Source organism: Oryctolagus cuniculus, chromosome 1 (assembly GCF_051225735.1).
Source record: "Oryctolagus cuniculus isolate XC-2025 breed Fujian yellow rabbit chromosome 1, ASM5122573v1, whole genome shotgun sequence".
Lineage (NCBI taxonomy): Eukaryota > Metazoa > Chordata > Mammalia > Lagomorpha > Leporidae > Oryctolagus > Oryctolagus cuniculus.
Genome location: NC_142867.1, coordinates 238,318,644 through 238,338,016, shown reverse-complemented (window position 1 = coordinate 238,338,016; position 19,373 = coordinate 238,318,644). Strand labels below are relative to the sequence as shown.

The 19,373-nt window shown below is 55.4% G+C and overlaps 1 protein-coding gene across 14 annotated transcripts in view; it reads right to left on the bottom strand.

The window, feature by feature from the left end:
- The window catches only part of CACNA1B (calcium voltage-gated channel subunit alpha1 B), a 201,815-nt gene that overhangs the window by 110,720 nt on the left and 71,722 nt on the right, over positions 1 to 19,373 (bottom strand). For all 14 annotated transcript variants that reach the window (XR_016229208.1, XM_070068094.2, XM_070068043.2 and 11 more), the window contains 6 exon segments: positions 18,175 to 18,287; positions 15,663 to 15,794; positions 15,406 to 15,478; positions 6,525 to 6,642; positions 5,459 to 5,526; positions 1,702 to 1,808 (listed from right to left, as the gene is read on the bottom strand). Coding sequence is in view for 13 of the 14 variants with exons in the window: in XM_070068094.2 (XP_069924195.1) it covers positions 1,702 to 1,808; positions 5,459 to 5,526; positions 6,525 to 6,642; positions 15,406 to 15,478; positions 15,663 to 15,794; positions 18,175 to 18,287 (611 nt within the window). In the remaining variant the exon portion in view is untranslated.

Below are 19,373 nucleotides of genomic sequence, written 5' to 3'. Positions count from 1 at the left end.
AGCACCTTTCCCACTTGGCAACTCTGTGGGGCTCAGGCCCACAGCGGGTGTCACGTGCAGCCCGTGGGAGAAGAGCCAGCTTGGCACCTCACGTCCTGAAAGCAATCCTGCAACATCCAAGCGGACAGGAGTGGTGGCAGAGAAAAGTCTAGATCCTGTGGACCTGACACACTTCCCAGGGCCTTGGCACCCTCCTCTCCAAGGTCTCAGGCCCAGATGGGAGTGGACCTCACCCCCACTCCCGAGGAACAGGCAGCCGTGGCAGGCAGCTGGGGCTGAAGTTCCACACAGGCACTCCAGGAGGCCACACAAGGCCGGGGCTGAACAAGCAAAATGACTTCCCCACGGGCTCTACTATAGATCTCTACCGACCTGCAGGCCCACAAGGAAGGGTGAGGGTGAGCCAGGTGACCAAACTACACCCACCAAGTAACCAGCCACATAGTTGAACTGAGCACAGTGAAATGACCACAGCAGCCGAGCCAACTCTGCGCCCACACCCAGCCAGGCTCTCTGCAGGGAGCTGCACCCTCTTCTGGCTGCTTCTCCCTCAAAAGCCAGCACTTTCTTCTTAACATGGAGACAAGATTCCCCTGGTGACATACACCTACACATGCTCACACAGGTGCCCACTTGCACACTCACACTGCACACACTCACAAAGGCACACACACAAACTCAGGGATACTACTCACACAGGCACACATGTGCACACTCACACAGGCACACTGCACACACTCATGCAGGCATAAATATGCACACACACAAACTCGACTCTGTATGCTCACATAGGCACACTGCACATGCTCACATGTGTCCACACAGGCACTCAGACATGCTGCATGCTCACACATGCACCCCCCCACACACACACACGGTACTTCCATGTAGCACACTTGTCTTTCTGCCCACAAATCTACTCGTAGTGCAGACACAGGTCACCACAGATGTGCTTGTGGCATGCCTGGCACTCTGGTCACAGAAAGGAGAGTGGCCAGCTACAAAGCCAGGGGCCAGATGGTCAGCATGAGCGCAGGAGTGCGGGAGTGGGCGTGCAGCCAGACACAGCCAGCAGCTCCAGAGCCAGACTCAGCCTGCCCAGTGGGCAAGTTCCCAGTAGGCACTTCTGCTGATTTGTGGCCCAGCCCATGAGCAGGCCATGGGCTGGTCTCTGTCCCTCCTTCCCCGGGCGCTGATGTCCCCCTGCCCACTGCAGCCATGGCCATGGGCTGAGTTCTCTGGGCCCTCTAAACTCTCTAACCCTTCGACTGTGCACCCGCAGTGTGCTGGAGGCCCAGGAACAGCAGGCAGGCCAGGGCCCCACACACCTCCTCATCACAGAAGCCCGTACCCTCTGTCCAAGCACCAAACCCAACAGAGGCCACATGGAAGCTGAGGGACCCCCTAGAATCTCTGTTTACAAAACATTTCTGAAAGGCTGTGTGCAAAATCAACACACTGACTCCTTTCCCTGGGTGTCGCCCAGGCACAGCTGGGGGTGGCCTGGAGCTGCCCTGCATCTGTCCAGGCACGAGCAACATGAGGGCTGCCCCCAGCCACACCATCCTTTCAGACTGCGAGGGGCCACAGTGCCAGGTCCCTCGCAGCTGCTCCAGGGCATGGGCTGTGTCCTCATGAGCCGCGGCCAAGGCGGGCCTCTGCCAGGGGCCTCTGCTGCCCACAACCACCCCAGGAGCTTACGCGGCAATGGAGATGTTCGCAGCAGACATGGGGCTGACTTCAGCCACTTCCTTGGCCTTCTGCAAGGCGAGTTTCTGATTGGCTGCTTCTTCCATCTCCTCTTCATCCTGTTTCAACACAAGAAGAGTGTCCCCCTGCATGCTGGGCCACTACAGTGCCATCAGCCCTTTCTCCTGGGCCTGTGTCCCTACTGCCTTCTGCACAGAGGGGCCAGGCAGCCAGCCCCCGTGTCAGCACTCACCCACGACTCAGCACACGAGCTCTCAGGCCCGACCCTCAGGGTCTCCTTCTCTACGTCTGTGACTTGGAGGTGACCATCCCCAGGGTTCCCCCTCAGCACCCTCTGGCTTGCACCATCTCCCAGGACGCTCACAAGCTGATGATCTGTGTTGGCACGCAGGCACCCAGCTGCCACCTGGACTTCTCTGCTCATTTGACCCATGAAAACACACACCTGTGCCTCCTTTCATCCCACCTGTCCTCCCAGGAGCACTTGTGATGCTTGGATGAAGGTGGCCTTTCCTGCAGAGCCATGAATGGAGGTGAGGGGCACCACCTGTGGCCAGGTGTCACCAGGCTTACGACAGATGGACCACATGCCACAGGATGGGCAGATGCACCTGGGGCAGGAAATGGACTCCCAGAAAGACCTTCTCGCCATGACCCCAAGTCACAAAACAATGGTAACATGCTCTGCTCCTGGACTCTGGATGGGCAGCTCACGCAGACCTGAAGTCACCAGAATGATCTGTAAAAAAATCCCACTTGAGGGCCGGCGCCGTGGCTCACTAGGCTAATCCTCCGCCTAGCGGCGCCAGCACACCAGGTTCTAGTCCCGGTTGGGGCGCCGGATTCTGTCCCGGTTGCCCCTCTTCCAGGCCAGCTCTCTGCTGTGACCAGGGAGTGCAGTGGAGGATGGCCCAGGTGCTTGGGCCCTGCACCCCATGGGAGACCAGGAAAAGCACCTGGCTCCTGGCTCCTGCCATCGGATCAGCGCGGTGCGCCGGCCGCAGCGCGCTGGCCGCGGCGGCCATTGGAGAGTGAACCAACGGCAAAGGAAGACCTTTCTCTCTGTCTCTCTCTCTCTCACTGTCCACTCTGCCTGTCAAAAAAAAAAAATCCCACTTGAGAGAACACACGATGCCCTGTCTGGGGACACAGAGGCAGCAGGAGCCATGTCCTGTCCTTTAGGGCTCTCGCCAGCACAGCCCCACAGCCAGACATGGACCTTCGTGAAGCAGGCAAGTTCCTGGCTCCAGGGCTGCACCTTAGGAGTGTGGGGAGGACACAGGGCATCCTCAGGGGAGTGGGGGGGAGGACACACCGTGTCCCCGGGGCGGGGGGACAGTGTCCTTGGGGGAACACTGCGTCCTCAGGGGAGTGTCAGGGGGCACACTGCGTCCTCAGGGGAGTGTCGGGGGAACACTGTGTCCTCAGGGGAGTGGGAGTACACTGCATCCTCAGGGGAGTGGGAGGGGAACACTGTGTCCTCAGGGGAGTGGGGGGAACACTGTCCTCAGGAGAGTGGGGGGCATACTGTGTCCTCAGGGGAGTGTCAGGGGGAACGCTGCATTCTCAGAGGAGTGGGGGGCACACTGTGTCCTCAGGGCAGTGGGGGGCACACTGCATCCTCAGGGGAGTGCCAGGGGGAACACTGTGTCCTCAGGGAGTGGGGGGGCACACTGCATCCTCAGGGGAATGTCAGGGGGAACACTGTGTCCTCAGGGGAGTGGGGGGCACACTGTGTCCTCAGGGGAGTGGGGGGGAACACTGTGTCCTCAGGAGAGTGGGGGGCACACTGCGTCCTCAGGAGAGTGGGGGCCTTAGGGGAGTGGGGGAAACACTGTGTCCTTATGGGAGTGGGCGGCACACTGTGTCCTCAGGAGAGTGGGGGAGAACACTGTGTCCTTAGGGGAGTGGGCGGCACACTGTGTCCTCAGGGGAGTGTCAGGGGGAACACTGTGTCCTCGGGGGGGTGTGGGGGCACAGTGTGTCCTTAGGGGAGTGGGCAGCACACTGTGTCCTCAGGAGAGTGGGGGAGAACACTGTGTCCTTAGGGGAGTGGGGGGCACACTGCGTCCTCAGGGGAGTGGGGGGCACACTGTGTCCCTAGGGGAGTGGGGGGGCACACTGCATCCTCAGGGGAGTGGGGGGGCACACTGTGTCCTCAGGGGAGTGTCAGGGGGCACACTGTGTCCTCAGGAGAGTGGGGGGCACACTGTGTCCTCAGGGGAGTGGGGGCACACTGTGTCCTCAGGGGAGTGTCAGGGGGCACACTGTGTCCTCAGGGGAGTGGGGGGCACACTGTGTCCTCAGGAGAGTGGGGGAGAACACTGTGTCCTTAGGGGAGTGTGTAGGGGCACACTGTGTCCTCAGGGGATTGTGTAGGGGCATACTGCATCCTCAGGGGAGTAGGGGACACACTGCATCCTCGGGGGGGGGGGGGGGCGACACTGTATCCTCAGCATCCTCAGACTCACCACTGGCCCTGGACAACAAGTGTCCACTCCACCCCAAGTTCCTCAATCCTGGAAATTCTGACAGTAAAGTAAGCTCCGTGGGTGCACAGGTGCCCCATCCCAGGCAGCTGGGCCAAAGGCACCAACCACTCCCAGACAAGACACAGTGTCTGCCTGGGAGGACAACAGCAACAGGCTGGCTTGTGGCACTCCTGAGTCCTCAGAAGGCAGGAGCCAATTGAGGAAGGGGTCAGACCCACAGGCATGGCCACGGCCCAGGCCTGAGGTGTGGGAGCAGGAGAGCTGGGCAGAGGCAGAGGGATGCTCGAATGGCACGCTCTGTCAGATGCACACCTACCAGTGCACCTGTACCTCCACGTCTGCAGAGAGGGTTCCCGAACTGCCCTCCTCAGTCCCACAATGGGGAAGATGTTCAGGGGCAGGCCCCATGGGACTGCCATGACTGAGCTGTGTCAGCTCAGGTATCACAGGGGCAGGCAGGTGTCAATGCTGTCCAGTGACAGAACACAGAGGGACGCACACTGAGGTATCACGGGGCACACACACACACACACACAAACACATGCCTGAAGCATGGAGCATCACACAGCGCCTGCAGCAGGGCACAGCCAGCCCAGACTCAGCATCCTGCACGCAGGAGGCTGAGGCTAAGACAGCAGGTGGCCTGGCCAAGTGTGTCCAGGGCTGTGGGGGGTGACCGTGAGCTTGCAGGAGGCCGTGTCATTAGGAGGAAAACCACAGAGGGAGAGATATGTGAGCACATTCCCCACTGTGTTCAGGGATGAGAGAGCACTCAACGATGCCTGCTGAGACCTGCCTGCAGAGAAGCCGTCCAGCTGTGGCTCTCATGTGTCAAGATGAGGCTGCCAGCTGCTCCCCCAGGCATGAGGCAGGCCAGTCCCTCACAGCCCTGGGGTCCATGCCATGTGGCTCTCTCCACATCATAGGCCTGTGCTGAGGCAGAGGCCAGGCACTCTCGCAGCTGCACCTCCTGCCAGCCCTTCTGCTGCACCCATCCCGCCTGTCCTGCTGCTGCCGGGGCTTCCCCGGGAACCTGCCCACCTGCCTTCTGCCTTCCAGGCTTCCTCGGCTGCAACCCCCACTGCCCAACATGGTAGACTACTCCCCTGCCCAGAACCTTGAGGAGGCTCCCTGGACAGTGGTCATGGGGGCCATGACCCAGCACCCAACCCCCTCCTGGCTCTGCAGCCTCACCCAGGGTGACATAGACTGGGCCAACTCCTCCTGCATAGACTGCAGGGGGCAATCCTGCCTACCTTGGTCAGCTCCTGAGCATTGGCAAGGTTGTCCACAGCAATGGCCAGGAAGACATTCAGCAGGGTGTCTGGATGGCTCTAGCTGAGGAAAAGAAGCCCCTGCCCAACAGACCCTCACAGTTACAGCTCGACTGCCCCCATGGGAATCAGGAGCCCTCACCTCTGCAGATCCTGCCGGCTCCAGACCCTCTTTGGGCCCCTGGCATTCCCAGGTACACCCCAGCTCTGCCACCAGCACCCTCCAGCTCCCCAGTCCCTGCTCACCACCAACCTCTATGCAGCCTCCAGCAATGCCCACAGACCCCTTCTAGACCTTCCAGACCCAAGCTTAGAGGACACAGTCTGCCTGCCTGCACCCCAACCTCTGCAGGTCTTCCTGCCAGGTGACAAATCTGCTTCCACAGGCTGTGGGGGAGACAGAGGCTCACCGCCTTGTGGGTCCTGAGCAGTATACTGAGGACAGACCTAAACATGCAAGCCCATGGTGATCCCCTGTGAGCCCAGGTCTTGCTCACTGCCTTCTGCCTTCTTTTTCCAACAGGACATCCTCGGCGCCACTCCCTTGAGGTGCTCAACAAGAAAGCCATCGGTGCCACGAGGGTGCAGACTGCACGAGCTGAGCACCCCCAACCTTGAACTGGCCCCAGGAGCCTCTCCAGAGACAGGGCAACAAGGACGCAGAGGCTGAGCGACCACCACAGGTCCCAGCATGGGCGAGGCCTGTGCAAGTGGCCTCCTCTTCACCCTGCTGGCCAGCCCCCACTCCACCAAGGACCTTGGTCACTGTGCTTTTCCTTCGAGGAGCTCTTTCATGGGTCACTTCCACTGTGAGTTCATGCCATTGCCCCACAGCGCTCGCTCAGGGTCCCTCCTGCACAGCTGAGGGTGTGCATCCACCCCCACCTCTGGGCACCCCAAGTGAGCTCCTACTTCAAGCAAGCGAGCACCCATGGCCGGCTCCAGACTGCTGGTAGGATGCCCTCCCCCAGGCTCAGCGCAGAAGGCATCATTCCCACTCACGGCCAACACATCCCCAGGCCCTCCTGCGGGAGCCCCAGAAGGATACAGTTCCCAAACAGAGTGAGGACAATGAAGTAGAAGGAGGAGAACATTCCTCTGCTGACGCCACCTTGCGACTCGATCCCGTGGTACATGACCGCATTCCAGTCCTCTCCGGTCAGGATCTGTAGAGAGAGCAGCCCAGGGCCGGCTGTTGTGGCCTCAACCCTTGTCAGGGTCAAGCCAGGACACAGCTGACCCAGGCACACACACGCGGCCTTCAGACAATTGTCTTGCCCCAGGTCTAGGCAGCCCAGGGTTCCCCAGAGACAGAGAGAAGGGGGCAGTGCTGAGGAGGCTGAGGCGACCATACTCCGACTTCCAGTCAAACATGGACAGGAGCTGCTCACAGTCACAGGCAGGGCCTTTGACACCCAGGCTCCTGCGCCCCAGGCCCAGCATGTCTGCCTCACCACAGACACACAGTTCTCGCCCCATCAACTCTGTCTCTTTCCTGCTTTATTACTGCAAGAGGGTAAAACACCACAACTCGTGTGTCCATCACCCACAGTGAGAACTGCTGGCACTTTCTCCCCTTCACACTGGCCCCACAGCCTGTGAACCCTCCTCATGGAAAACCCTGGTCACAGGTCTGGTTCAGATCCAAGTCACACACAGGCACTGGCAAACAGAACGGGGCATGGGTGAAAGTCCTGCAGGAGGGAGGACTTCACACCTCTGCACACAGACCCACATAGGTGCACGAGTCCACACAGAAACACACAATCCACAGAGGCACACAAGTCCACACAGACACACACGAATCCACATAGGTGTACATGAGTCCATGCAGACACACACGAGTCCACATGAATGCCTGCAGATGCACACAAATCCACACCAAGTCCACATAGATGCACACAAATCCACACTGAGTCTACATAGATGCACAAGAATCCACACAGATGCGCATAAGTCCACACAGAAACACACAATCCAGACACACAAGTCCACAGATTCCACACAAATACACACACACACACACACACACACACACGAGGCCACATGAAACCACACAGACATACATGAATCCAAACCAAGTCCACACAGATGCACAAGAATCCACAGATTCACACGAGTCCACACAGACATACATGAATCCACATAGACACACACAAGTCCACATGAATCCATGCAGATGCACAAGAATCCACACTGAGTCCACGTAGACGCACAGGAATCCACACAGACGCACACGAGTCCACACAGACACACATGAATCCACAAAGATGCACGAGTTCACACAGATGCACACAAGTCCACATAGAAACACACAATCCACACACACAGAATCCACACAAGTCCGCACAGACACACACAAATCCACAGATGCACACAAGTCCACGCACTCAAGCTGATGGCTACCATTGCTCTTCCACTCCTCACCCCTTGGCCTCCTGACAAGCCCTTTTGTCTGCTCATATGTATGTGAACTCTGTCTAGAACTGAATGTGCTGGATGGTAGGCTACATACATCTAACTGCTTAGATGTTCCAAAGTGACTGTCCCAAGTCACATTCCTCCCAGAGGCATGGGACAGTTTTCCTCGCATCCCTACCCTGTTCCTGGCACTACCAACCCCCTGATCATTCCCAGTCCAATCAGAGTGAAAGGCTGATATCTCCCCCAGGGCCATGAGGTCTCCCCTGAGCCCTGCTTTTCAACTCCTTGGTCCAAATCCCTGATGACACATCACTTTCTTACTGAACTTGTGAGGTTTATTATGTATTCTTGCATGCAGTAATCCCCTATCTGTGACACCTATTGGAAATATCTTACTTTAGTGCCCTGTTTGCTTTTAGCCTGTATTTTGTATCATGGTGAAATTTAATGCAGTCCAGTACATCAGTTTTTTCCTTTAACTCTGCTTTTTACATCTTATTTGAGAAACTCCAGGTCAGGCATCTGATCTCACAGTCAAGGCGTTGCTGGGATGCTTGTATCTCACATCAGAGTGTCTGGGCTCCAATCCCAGCTTCCTGCTAATGTGCACCTGCAAGGCAGCAGGTAATGGTTCAAAGTTAGGTCCCTGCAACCCATGTTGGGGACACAGAGTTCCTGGCTCCCAGCTTCAGCATATTGTAAGCATTTGGGGAGTGAGCCAGAAGACGGGAGCTCTGCCTCTCTTTCTCTAATAAAATAATACATTTCAAAAAAGAAGTTCCTCTCCATCCCACAGTTATAAAGACACTGCCCTTGAATCATTCAAAATTCTAATCCAACAGAAGCAACTATCATGATTTTATTTTCCATATGGACAATCAATCTTCCAAGACTCATGTTTGAACATCCCATCCTCCCTCCATTGAGTCATAAGCCATCTTTTCCATCCAACCAACTTCCTGTGTGTGCTTGGGCACAATTCTGGCTCTCTAGTCCATGTCTGGTATTTGGTTTCTATGTATCCTACACCTCTGCTGTAGCATTTAAAGTCGTGACATGCGGTAGGGAAAACCTCTTTCTTTCCTGCATTGTCTTGGTTTACTTACTCTTCCACAAGGCTAACATGCTAACTTCTGGGAGTAGCCCTTTTGGAAATTGGATGAGAACAGGCACTGTCATCATTTTATATTTTATAAATATATATTTTAAAAATATATCTCTTCACTTATTCAGCTCTTCAGGTTCCTCAATGACTTTTTTTTTTAAAAGATTTACTTTATTTATTTGAAAGACACAGTTACAAAGAGAGGTAGAGACAGAGAGAGAGAGGTCTTCCATCTCTGGTTCACTCCCCAGATGGCCGCAATGGCCGGAGCTACGCCAATCTGAAGCTAGGAGCCAGGAGCTTCCTCCAGGTCTCCTACATGGGTGCAGGACCCAAGGACTTGGGTCATCTTCTACTGCCATCCTAGGCCATAGCAGAGAGCTGGATTGGAAGAGGAGCAGCCAAGACTAGAACCGGTGCCCAAACGGGATGCTGGCGCTTCAGGCTAGGGCTTTAACCCACTGCACCACCACGACAGCCCTCTTCAATGACATTTTTTTAAAAAGTTTCTTTTTTATTTGAAAGAGTTACAGCAAGAGTGGGAGAGAGACAAAGAGGAGAGAGAACATCCATTTGCTGGTTCACTCCCCCAAATGGCCCCAAGGACCAGGGCTGGGCCAGGCCAAAGCAAGGAGCCGGGAGCTTCATGTGGATCTTCCACATGGGTGCAGAGACCCTAGCACTTGGGCCATCTTCCACTGCTTTCCCAGGGCATTAGCAGGGAGCTGGATCAGAAGAGGAGCAGCTGGTTTCTGAACCGGCACCCATATGGGATGCCGGCACTGCAGACGGCAGCGTCACCCACTGCACCACAACCCAGGCCTCTCTTCAAAGACATTTTGTAATCCTCCAACAAGCTGCTGCACACTCTCAGATTTGCTCCTGGGCACAGGTAGCCTTTGTTACTGCTGTGGATAAGAGCTTTGTAATGGATTTTCCAATTGAACAACATCACTCAGAAAAACAATGCTTGCGTGCACTATGTGTCCAGCAACACTGTGAACTCATTACTTCCACCAGACTCACTTGAGCTTTCTATTAAATAATCACATAATTTCCAGGTAAGCATTGTTTTTCCCAATTCCTCTCATCTTTCCACCTCCTTCTTCTGTTGGCTTCAGAGGTCTGAACACCAGACATCCCAGTTTTTCCTTTGATAATACTTCCAATCTTTTACTATTATGATGCCTGTTGCCATCTCTTTTCCTGAGATGTAATCCACATACCACATCACTCATCTAGTGAAAGTGTATAACACAATAGTTTTTAGAATATTCATAAGTAATGTGCCAACGTTTCCATCAATTCAAAAAGAAACACACGCCCATTAGCCATCACCACCCTGGCGGATTTTGGTAGGTGGCCTTTATCAGGGTTTTGTTTGTTTTGTTAGGTTCTATCAGTTCTTAATGACCAAATATGGGCACTGTAGAAGAGTAATTATTTAACACTTCAGGGATATGAAATAATTGTGAGCATTCCACGTGCCTGAACCACAAACATTCTACTCATGTGTGTCAGGCTCCATTCCACATGTACCACTCGGCTCCCCTGCACCCTGCCAGGAGCTCTCTGTCTCCAGCCTCCAGTCTGACAGAGGTCACTTCCTGTCCCTTTCATCTCTCCTTGTAGTCCTCATGTCCTCCACCCTTTCCTGCTTGGTTGTTTTTCTGTCTTTTTTAAAGATTTATTTATTTGAAATTCAGGGTTACAGACACACACACACACACACACACACAATCTTCCCTCTGCTGGTTCCACTCTCTAGATGGCCACAACACCCAGGGCTGGGCCAGTCCGAAGCCAGGAGCCTGGAGCTCCATCTGGGTCTCCCACATGAGTGTAGGAGCCCAAACACCTGGGCCATCTTCCACTGCTTTCCCAGGTGCACTGGCAGGGAGCTGGATCAGAAGCGGAGCAGCCCTGGCGCCCATATGAGATGCCAGCATCACAGGTGGCAGCTTTTCCCTCTACACTATAATGCCCGTTCCTTTTCTTTTTGATTTATGGAATTTCTGATAGATTCTGAAAACTAATCCTGTTAGTTACTTGTTGACACTGAAAATATCCTCTTCTGGTCTCTGGTTTTTCACCTTTTTGTGGCGTCTTCTGATGCACAGAAATGTTGACTTGAGCATCAGCTTGTGCTTCCATCCCTTCCATTATGGTCTGTGCGAAGCCTCCTCTAAAGCCTTCCCCACCTTGGGTTAACAATGACACACTTGCATATATTCTACAATTTCAGGTTTGCTTTTCACACTGAGGCCTTGATCTATCTGGAACTGATTTTAGTATCTGACACAAGAAAGGAATCGGTTCCATGTTTTTCTAAGTGGTGACCAAACTATCCCACCATCTGTGATGACCCCACTTGGGTTTCTGTGTCAAATGTTTCATCTGTAAAATGGCATTTTCTTTTCTTCTTTGGCATAATCTCAGAGTCTTTATTTGAAAGGAATGTTGTTTTATCTTTTTTTTTTTTTTTTTTTTTTTTTAAGAAAAAATCTGCTATGACATTTCAGACATAAACAAAGCAGGGTTGATAGTCCCACTCCAGGCGCTCAGCACCCAGTGCCAGCAGCTAACAGGATCTGCCCATCCAGCTTCATCACAGGCTGCTTCTGGCAGGTGACTGCTTTTCCTGATCACAGAGGGCTTTTTCTTCCCTACTCTGTTAAAATTCACCCATGTGGGAGACCTGAATTGGTTCCTGGCTTTGGCCTGACCCAGCCTCAGCTCAGCTGTAGGCATCTGGGGACTGAACCAGCAGATGGTAATTCTGTTTGTATGTGTCTCTCTCTGCCTTTCAAGTAAAGTTAGGTAAGTAAATAAATTTTCCGGGGCCAGCACCATGGCTCACTTAGTTAATCCTCTGCCTTGTGGTGCCAGCATCCCAAATGGGTGCCAGGATCTAGTTCCGGTTGCTTCTCTTCCAGTCCAGCTCTCTGCTGTGGCCCAGGAGGGCAGTGGAGGATGGCCCAAGTGCTTGGGCCCCTGCACTCACATGGGAGACCAGGAAGAGGCACGTGGTCCCTGGCTTCGGATAGGCACAGTGCTGGCTGTGGCAGCCATTTGGGGGGTGAACCAACGGAAGAAGACCTTTCTCTCTCTCTCTCTGTCTATAACTCTACCTGTCAAATAAATTTTTAAAATATAAATAAATAAATAAATTTTCTTTAAAAAAATGAGAAGGAAGCTTTCCTTTTATATTCCCTGGATTTATTTGTCTAAAAGTGGAATTACTTCCTATGTAGTAGAATATACTTATAAAAGTATCTGAACTGGTGACTTGGGTAAGAAAATTTTAATTATTTCATTTCTGAAATGGCTTAGGTGTCCTGTTTCTTGAGTTGGTTTATTAGCTTTCTTCTAGTTCACGCACTGATCATCAGTGGTCTCTGTGCTTGTGTCTGGAGGAGACTGGCTCCATCCTCACACTTCCGTCACAGCCGTCTGGATTCAGAATTCTCAGCTGACAGGGACTGTGCCCCACACTCCAGACTCACTCTCCTGTGGATTCCTGGCATTCCTGCTCAGAGGAGTTGGCCATCAGGCACACATCACCTCTCATCAGGATTCTCTCTAGAGGACCATCACTCCCTCCTGCACATCACAAAGGGCCTGGCCTGCATCCTTCCATTCTTCCTCTTTAGCCTCCATGTGCTCACTTTGCTGTAGGAGTCGTCCAGGCCTCCCACCTTGGACAACTGCTGGCCACCTGTGTGCAGCTGACTCAGCCCCTCTGCATCTTCCGGCCCACACTTCTCCTCTGGCTTGTGTCCAGTTTACAGTTCACCATTGTGTTCTCGCTTGAATAGCTGTATGTTTCACTTCTAGGGTTTCTGTTTCCAGATGAACCCATGGTGCCTTTCCCCACCCTTCTGTGTTTTATGGGTTCTCCCTTTACCTCCACAGGAACCTGACGGACCTTTGGGTTAGAGCTCTCTGCGCCCAGCTCTTCAAGGGCATGTCTTGCCCATCCCATGCCACCTTAGGCCTTGCTTCAGCTCCAGCTCACTGTGAACCAAGGCTGCTCTGCCCCCAGGGGCCACACTACCCTCACTCCCAATCCTGTTCAGGAGCAGGTGCTATCCCAGCATCACAGGCTCTGGTTGTACACTCGTCCTGTGAGAATGACAGGCCTGGTCTGGCCAGCAGTCTGCCTGGCCCTGTCCTGGCAACCTCTGCAGCCTCCTCCAGCCAGAACAGCCCTCAGCTCTCCTCAGCCTCTGGTTCTTGGAGCAGATGCTCAGACGGCTACAGGACGCCCCAATCAGCCCCTTCTCCTCACACAGCGTGTTTCCCACTCCCTGTTTCTGCTCTTTTTCTAGTCCAGAGACTTTGCTTCTGTCTGCCTTGTCTTTTTATTGATGTGCTCAGAGCAGAGGGGCACGGCCTCAGGTGGCCAACAGAGCATTCATTCTAACTGTGGGACTGGCTTAGGCCCTTTCTTCAAATGCAATGAAGGGGATTCAAGCCTAAGTCTCAACACCTCTCTGCTGTGTAGCCCTCATTCCCATGGGTAAAGCCTCCCAGCCTGGCGCCAAGACGAGACCCATCCAACCTGTGATCAAACCTGCTCCCAACTTGCCCCTGTGGCCCACCTGTGACCACATCTGCCTTCCTGCTAGCCCCTGGAACCCACCTGTGACCAAGCCTGCCCCTCTACACCCTGCAGCCCACTTGTGACCACATCTGCCCCCCATCCCACCCCAGCCCTGCCAGTCCCTGGAGCCCACCTATGACCAGGCGGCCCCCCCAACCCCTACAGCCCACTTGTGACCACATCTGCCCCCAACCCCCTCCTCTCTGGAGCCTACCTGTGACTATTCTTGGACCACCCCCCACCAACCTCTATAGCCCACCTGTGGCCAGACCTACACTGTAGCCAGCCTGGACTCCCCTCGCTGTTTCTATGGCTTTTCCTGGAGTATAATCTCCCATCCCAGACATTCAGTGTCCCACTGGGCAGCAATGGCCCTGTGACCTCCACAGGAAGAAAACCCTTTCTTATGGCTGGGCAGACCTTGCTCCCTGGGGATGGCCATGGCACCCTGTGCAGAGAACACAGACCTCACTTCCTGGGAATGGCTATGACACCCTGTGCACCCAGACCACGCTCCCTGGGGACAGCCATGACACCCTGTGCAGAGCTCACAGACCTCACATCCGGGGGAAGGCCGTGGCATCCTCTGCACTCAGCCCTCACTCCCCAGGGATGGCCATGACACCCCGTGCACCCAGACCTTATTCCCTTGGGATGGCCATGGTACCCTGTGCACCCAGCCCTCACTCCCAGGGGATGGCCATAGCATTTTGTGCAGATATCACAGACTTTTCTCTCCATGGATGGCCATGGTACCCTGTGTACCCAGACCACACTCTTCAGGGACAGTTATGGCATCCTGCCCAGAGGTGCCAGTGTGGAGACACTCAGAGGCTAGCACAGATCCTATCACCCAATATATGTTCAGAAACAGTTAGGAGACCAAATTTTGGGAGTCACCAGCCAGAGGTTTCAATGTGAAAAGACAATAGCAGTGAGCAGTCAAGGAGTCTGTGCTAGGAGGGTTAGTAGGACAGAGGTCTAGGGCTCCTGAAGCACTTAATGGCACAGGAAGAAGGGACAGGGGCAACACCTGGCGCCAGGGGCCAGGGCCTCTGCTGGAGGAGCTCACAGCATGGCTGTGGTGAGCCAGGCCTCAGGCTCCCAAATGGGAGGGTGAGCAGGGATGTGTGAGTGTGGGGACGGCCAGGGAGGCACAAGTCATTAGGACAAGTTTGGGTGCAGCAGTCTGCTGGAAAGACTCCTCCCTTCGAGAGTGGGACAGAAGGCCCCCTCCTCACCAAGCTGGGTTGGCAGCCCCAGAACCCAGGGAGAGGAGCAGGGCCCCCACCCTGCAGCATATTCTGCTTGCCGGGCCTCCTGGAAGTCACTGAGAGCAAGAAGACAGCCCTGCAACCCCCACTCGCCTCAGACACCACAGCAGGACAGACAAGCTCAGGGCTGTCCATCAGGAAAGCCAGTCGGGTCCACATCTGTGAGACCACAGCCCCAGGAGCCTCAGCCTCAGCTTCCCAAGGAGCTGTGGGCAAGCTTTCCAGATACAGAAGATAACTTGGGGGGGGGGGGTTCCCTGAGACACTGGGAGATGTTTAGGGAGTGCTCTGGCTTTGTGTTCTTAGAGTGACTCCAGGTTCCCAAACGGGCGGCTGGAAGCCTCATGGCTGCTGGACAGGGGTCCCCAGAGGCTACATCTGCCCCTCAGGGTAGCGTCATGGAGCCTGCACACTGGAGGCTGCCTTGCTAGTCCTGCATTTGGGAGTGAGAGGGAACTGATGAGAGGCTCCCCAGCCCCCGGGGTGGGGGATGCAAAGGTGCAGGCAGCAGGAACCTTACCTGGAAGACGGTGAGGATAGCAGCAGGGAAGGTGTCAAAGTTGGTCGTTGGGGTCTCGTCTTTAAAGTTGAACCTGAGGAAAACGAAATCTTGGGAAGAGACAGCCCCACCAGTGGCAAGCAGGGACTGGCTGTCAGTGGCCTGCGTCCTTGGCATCAACCTGCCCCTGTACCTGGGTCTAGCAAGGGAAGCCAGGTGGAGGAGGGGCCACCTCCCCAGGGCCCCTGGCCCTGCACCCCCCATCTTGGGCTACTTACTGGCCTCCAAACAGCTGCATCCCCAGCAGAGCAAAGACAACAATGAACAGGAAGAGCAGGAAGAGGAGGCTGATGATGGACTTCATGGAGTTGAGCAGAGACACCACCAGGTTCCGTAGGGAGTTCCAGTATCTGTCAGTCAGGCAGGCATGGTCAGGACCTGGGCTCTGCTTGGCCAGGCCCTCCAGGCATGGAGGTCATATTCACCCAGCCCCCCGCAGCCAAACTCATCCAGGCCCCTGCAGCCACACTCACCTGGGTCCCCACAACCACACTCACCCAACCCCCTGCAGTCATTCACTCAGCCTTCTTTCACCACACTCAGCCCCCTACAGCCACACTCACCCAGCACCCCCAGCCACACTCACCCAGGCCCCCTGCAGCCACACTCACCTGGGCCCCCACAGCCACACCACCCAGCACCCCCAGCCATATTCACCTGGGCCCCTGCACCCACACTCACCCAGGCCGGGCAGCCACACTCATTCACCCTTCCTGCAGCCACACTCACCCTCTCTGCAGCCACACTCAGTACCCCCGCCTCGCCACACTCACTCACCCAGGAACCCCCCAGCCACATTCACCCAGGCCCCCTGCAGCTACACTGTGAGGGCCCCCAGGCCTCAATGCCAAGCCAGAGCTTTTCTCTGGAATTCAGACCAGCTCTCCTGAACTCATCAGCATGCGGGCTCCATGGGACAGCAGAGAGAACCTACCCCCTGCTCCCTGGCCACTCTCCTGGGCACAGCAAGGTCACCCCCCCCCCCCCGCATCAGGAGGCCAAGCCTAAGCCTGGACCTCATCCTCACTCCTCCCATTCCCTCTCTCCCAACACCCTTCAGCCAGCAAGAGCCACGGTTCAGGTCTGTCCATGGCCTACGGTGGGAGAAGCTGTATCAACACCACCAGCATTGCTCCCCTCCACATGCAGGTCCCTGCACACTGCGATCAAGATTCCCCCTGGCCTCTCTGCCTGCTTGCATCATCCCACACCACGGCCGCTTTCACCACCAGCTGTCTCCAGCACACGGGCCCTATCCATGCCTACAAGAGAACTCACTGCTGACTGCCACCCCCAATCTCTGAAGGGGTCTTCCCAGGAGTGCCCAAGTGCATGGCTTTGCCCCAGCCCCTCCCCGGCAAGGCCAGCCACACGCCTGTGCCTCTGCCATGCTGTCCTATTGTCCCAGAATGATGGCAGGACAATAGTCTTCCCCTGCACTACACCAGGCCCTAAAACGTGGTGCTCTCCCTGCTGCCCACATCAGAAGCCCAGCTGTCCTCTCGGACTCTCACACAAGGGCTAGTGGCAGAAGGACCCAGCCTGACCCAGCACAAGAGCCTCCTGCTCCCTGATGTCAGGCACTGAGGCTGAGAATGGGCAGCCCCTACGGACCCTCCCTGGAGCCCCGCCCCAGCATGTCACGGAAGGGTAAGGGAAGCCAAGGGGGCTGTGGATCCTGCTGGACAAAGTCCTGCCCAGACCCTTCCACATGTGAGCCTTCATCTCCTCACAAGGGCTTGGGTTTAGATTTACAGCAGACTAGAAAAGATCATCAGAATCTTGTCCACCTTAGGAGACCATGGGGATTCCAAGAGGGGACCTTGGCCATGGAGGGATGAGCTGCAAACCCAGATCCTGACGGCCTCAGTGTCAGTGCTTCTGCTCCTTCAGCACCGGGGTCCAGGCTGGCAGGGACGCCACCCAGAACCCATGCAGAGGAGCAGGTGGGGCCCTGTGAGGACAGGGGAGCCCACGGCCTCCTGGCGTCCCTGCTCTGGGCTGATCACAGCCTACACTGGCTGAGGCCGCTGCAGAGTGGGCTTCCTACTGCTGTCCACCCACCACAGCTCAAGCCAGGGGAGGTTTCAGCCCAGTCCTCCACTCACCAACTGCACCACCTCACTGCCCCGAGCCTGTCTCCACGAGGGCAGTTCACATCCAAAGACCCAAGGAAGGCAGGACCAAAAACAGGGTCTTGCTGCTATCAATGCCACCGAGACTCAGAAGGGGCAGGGCCAGGGTGAAGTTAGCCCCAGGATCAGGAGCTGCGCAGGCGCAAGGCTGGCTCAGGGCAGACTGGAGCTGCAGGACAGGAGGGTAGGTGGGGGCAGGATGATGAAAACCCTTCCATCTGGTAACTTCCCTCTCCTGGCAGCCACAGGCAAAGCTAGCTTTGCAGGTGCGGGTGATGGCACTGCAGTGTCTACAGAAGAAACAGCAAGAACTAAAACCAGAGTGCACGCTGCAGCCCTAATGCCAGTAGGGGGCGACGCCAAGGACTGGCACAGCCACAACAAGGTTGAGAGGAAGCCATGCTGGGCTGGTTTCCCGCCTGTGCTGTTCTGTGACTGTCTTGTAGTTAAACCAATCAGAAGCCTCAGAAACAGATTTCTGAACACCATGAATCCCTGAGAACAAGCCCCCAGAGTCCCCGACCTTACGTGGCACCCAGTCTACTTCCCCTGCCCAGGAGCACACAGGTGAGTTGCAACGCCATGGACAACTTACTTGGTGACCTTGAAGATTCTCAGTAAGCGCAGAGCCCGCAGAACACTGATCCCGAAGGAGGTCCCTGGCTTGACAGCAGCCCAGACCACTTCAAAGATACTGCCCACGATGACCTGCAGTGGGAACAGCGTCAGCCTCAGGCACATCCACACCTACGCATGCATGTCTGCACATGTGCGCCTGTGGGTGCACACCACGTGGCATCCAAGCATGTATCTGTGCATGTGCACCTGTTTGTGTGCACGCCACGTGCATCCATGAATGTTATGTGCATGGGTGCACACCACGTGGCATTCATGAATGTGTGCACCTATCTGCACATGTACCTGTGTGTGTGCACCCCATGGCATCCATGAATGTGTGCATCTGTATGTGTGCACACTATATGGCATCCATGAATATGTGCATGTATGCACATGTACACCTGGGTGTGTGCACCCCATGACATCCACGAATGTGTAGTCTACACATGTGCACTTGCAACCGAGAATGTGTGCACCTGTGTATGTGCACCCCATGAGTGTGTGCACCTGTCTGCAGTGTGCACCTGTGTGTGCACCTGTGTGTGTGTGCACCAGTGGCATCCATGACTGTGTGCACCTGTCTGCAGTGTGTACCTGTGTGCATGTGCACCCCATGACATCTGTGAACGTGCATGTCTACACATGCACCTGTGTGTGTGTGCACTCTTGGCATCCATGAGTGTCTGCACCTATCTGTGGGTGTGCACCTGTGTGTGTGTGCACCCATGGCATCCATGAGCGTGTGCACCTGTCTGCAGTGTGCACCTGTGTGGCAGCATCTCTCTGGGTGCCCACTCTGATTCCTGCATGTAGTCAAGCCAAAGGAGTGGAGGAGTACACCTCATGCTGTGTCCTCTAAGGGCACAGTCCCTCTGGTCCTGGCACCTGTCCTCTCTCCCATCCCACCCCAGATACACCAGGCAGACAAAGGACCTGGAGCACGGTGAGGCCTTCGGTTTCCTGACAGTTCATCTAGTGCCTCACCTGAGCTTTGTCACAGCAAGGTGAAGCCAGCATCTTCTTAGACACATCTGGGGCCAGGCCACTACGCCGTCCTCTCAGAATTCAAAACCCATTTCTCTGCAACTCCCCTCCTTGGTCCTGCTCTGCCTCCAAAATATGCAGGCTCTTCTCTCTCCCAGGGCCCAGGAGCCAGGATGTACCACCGAGAACAGA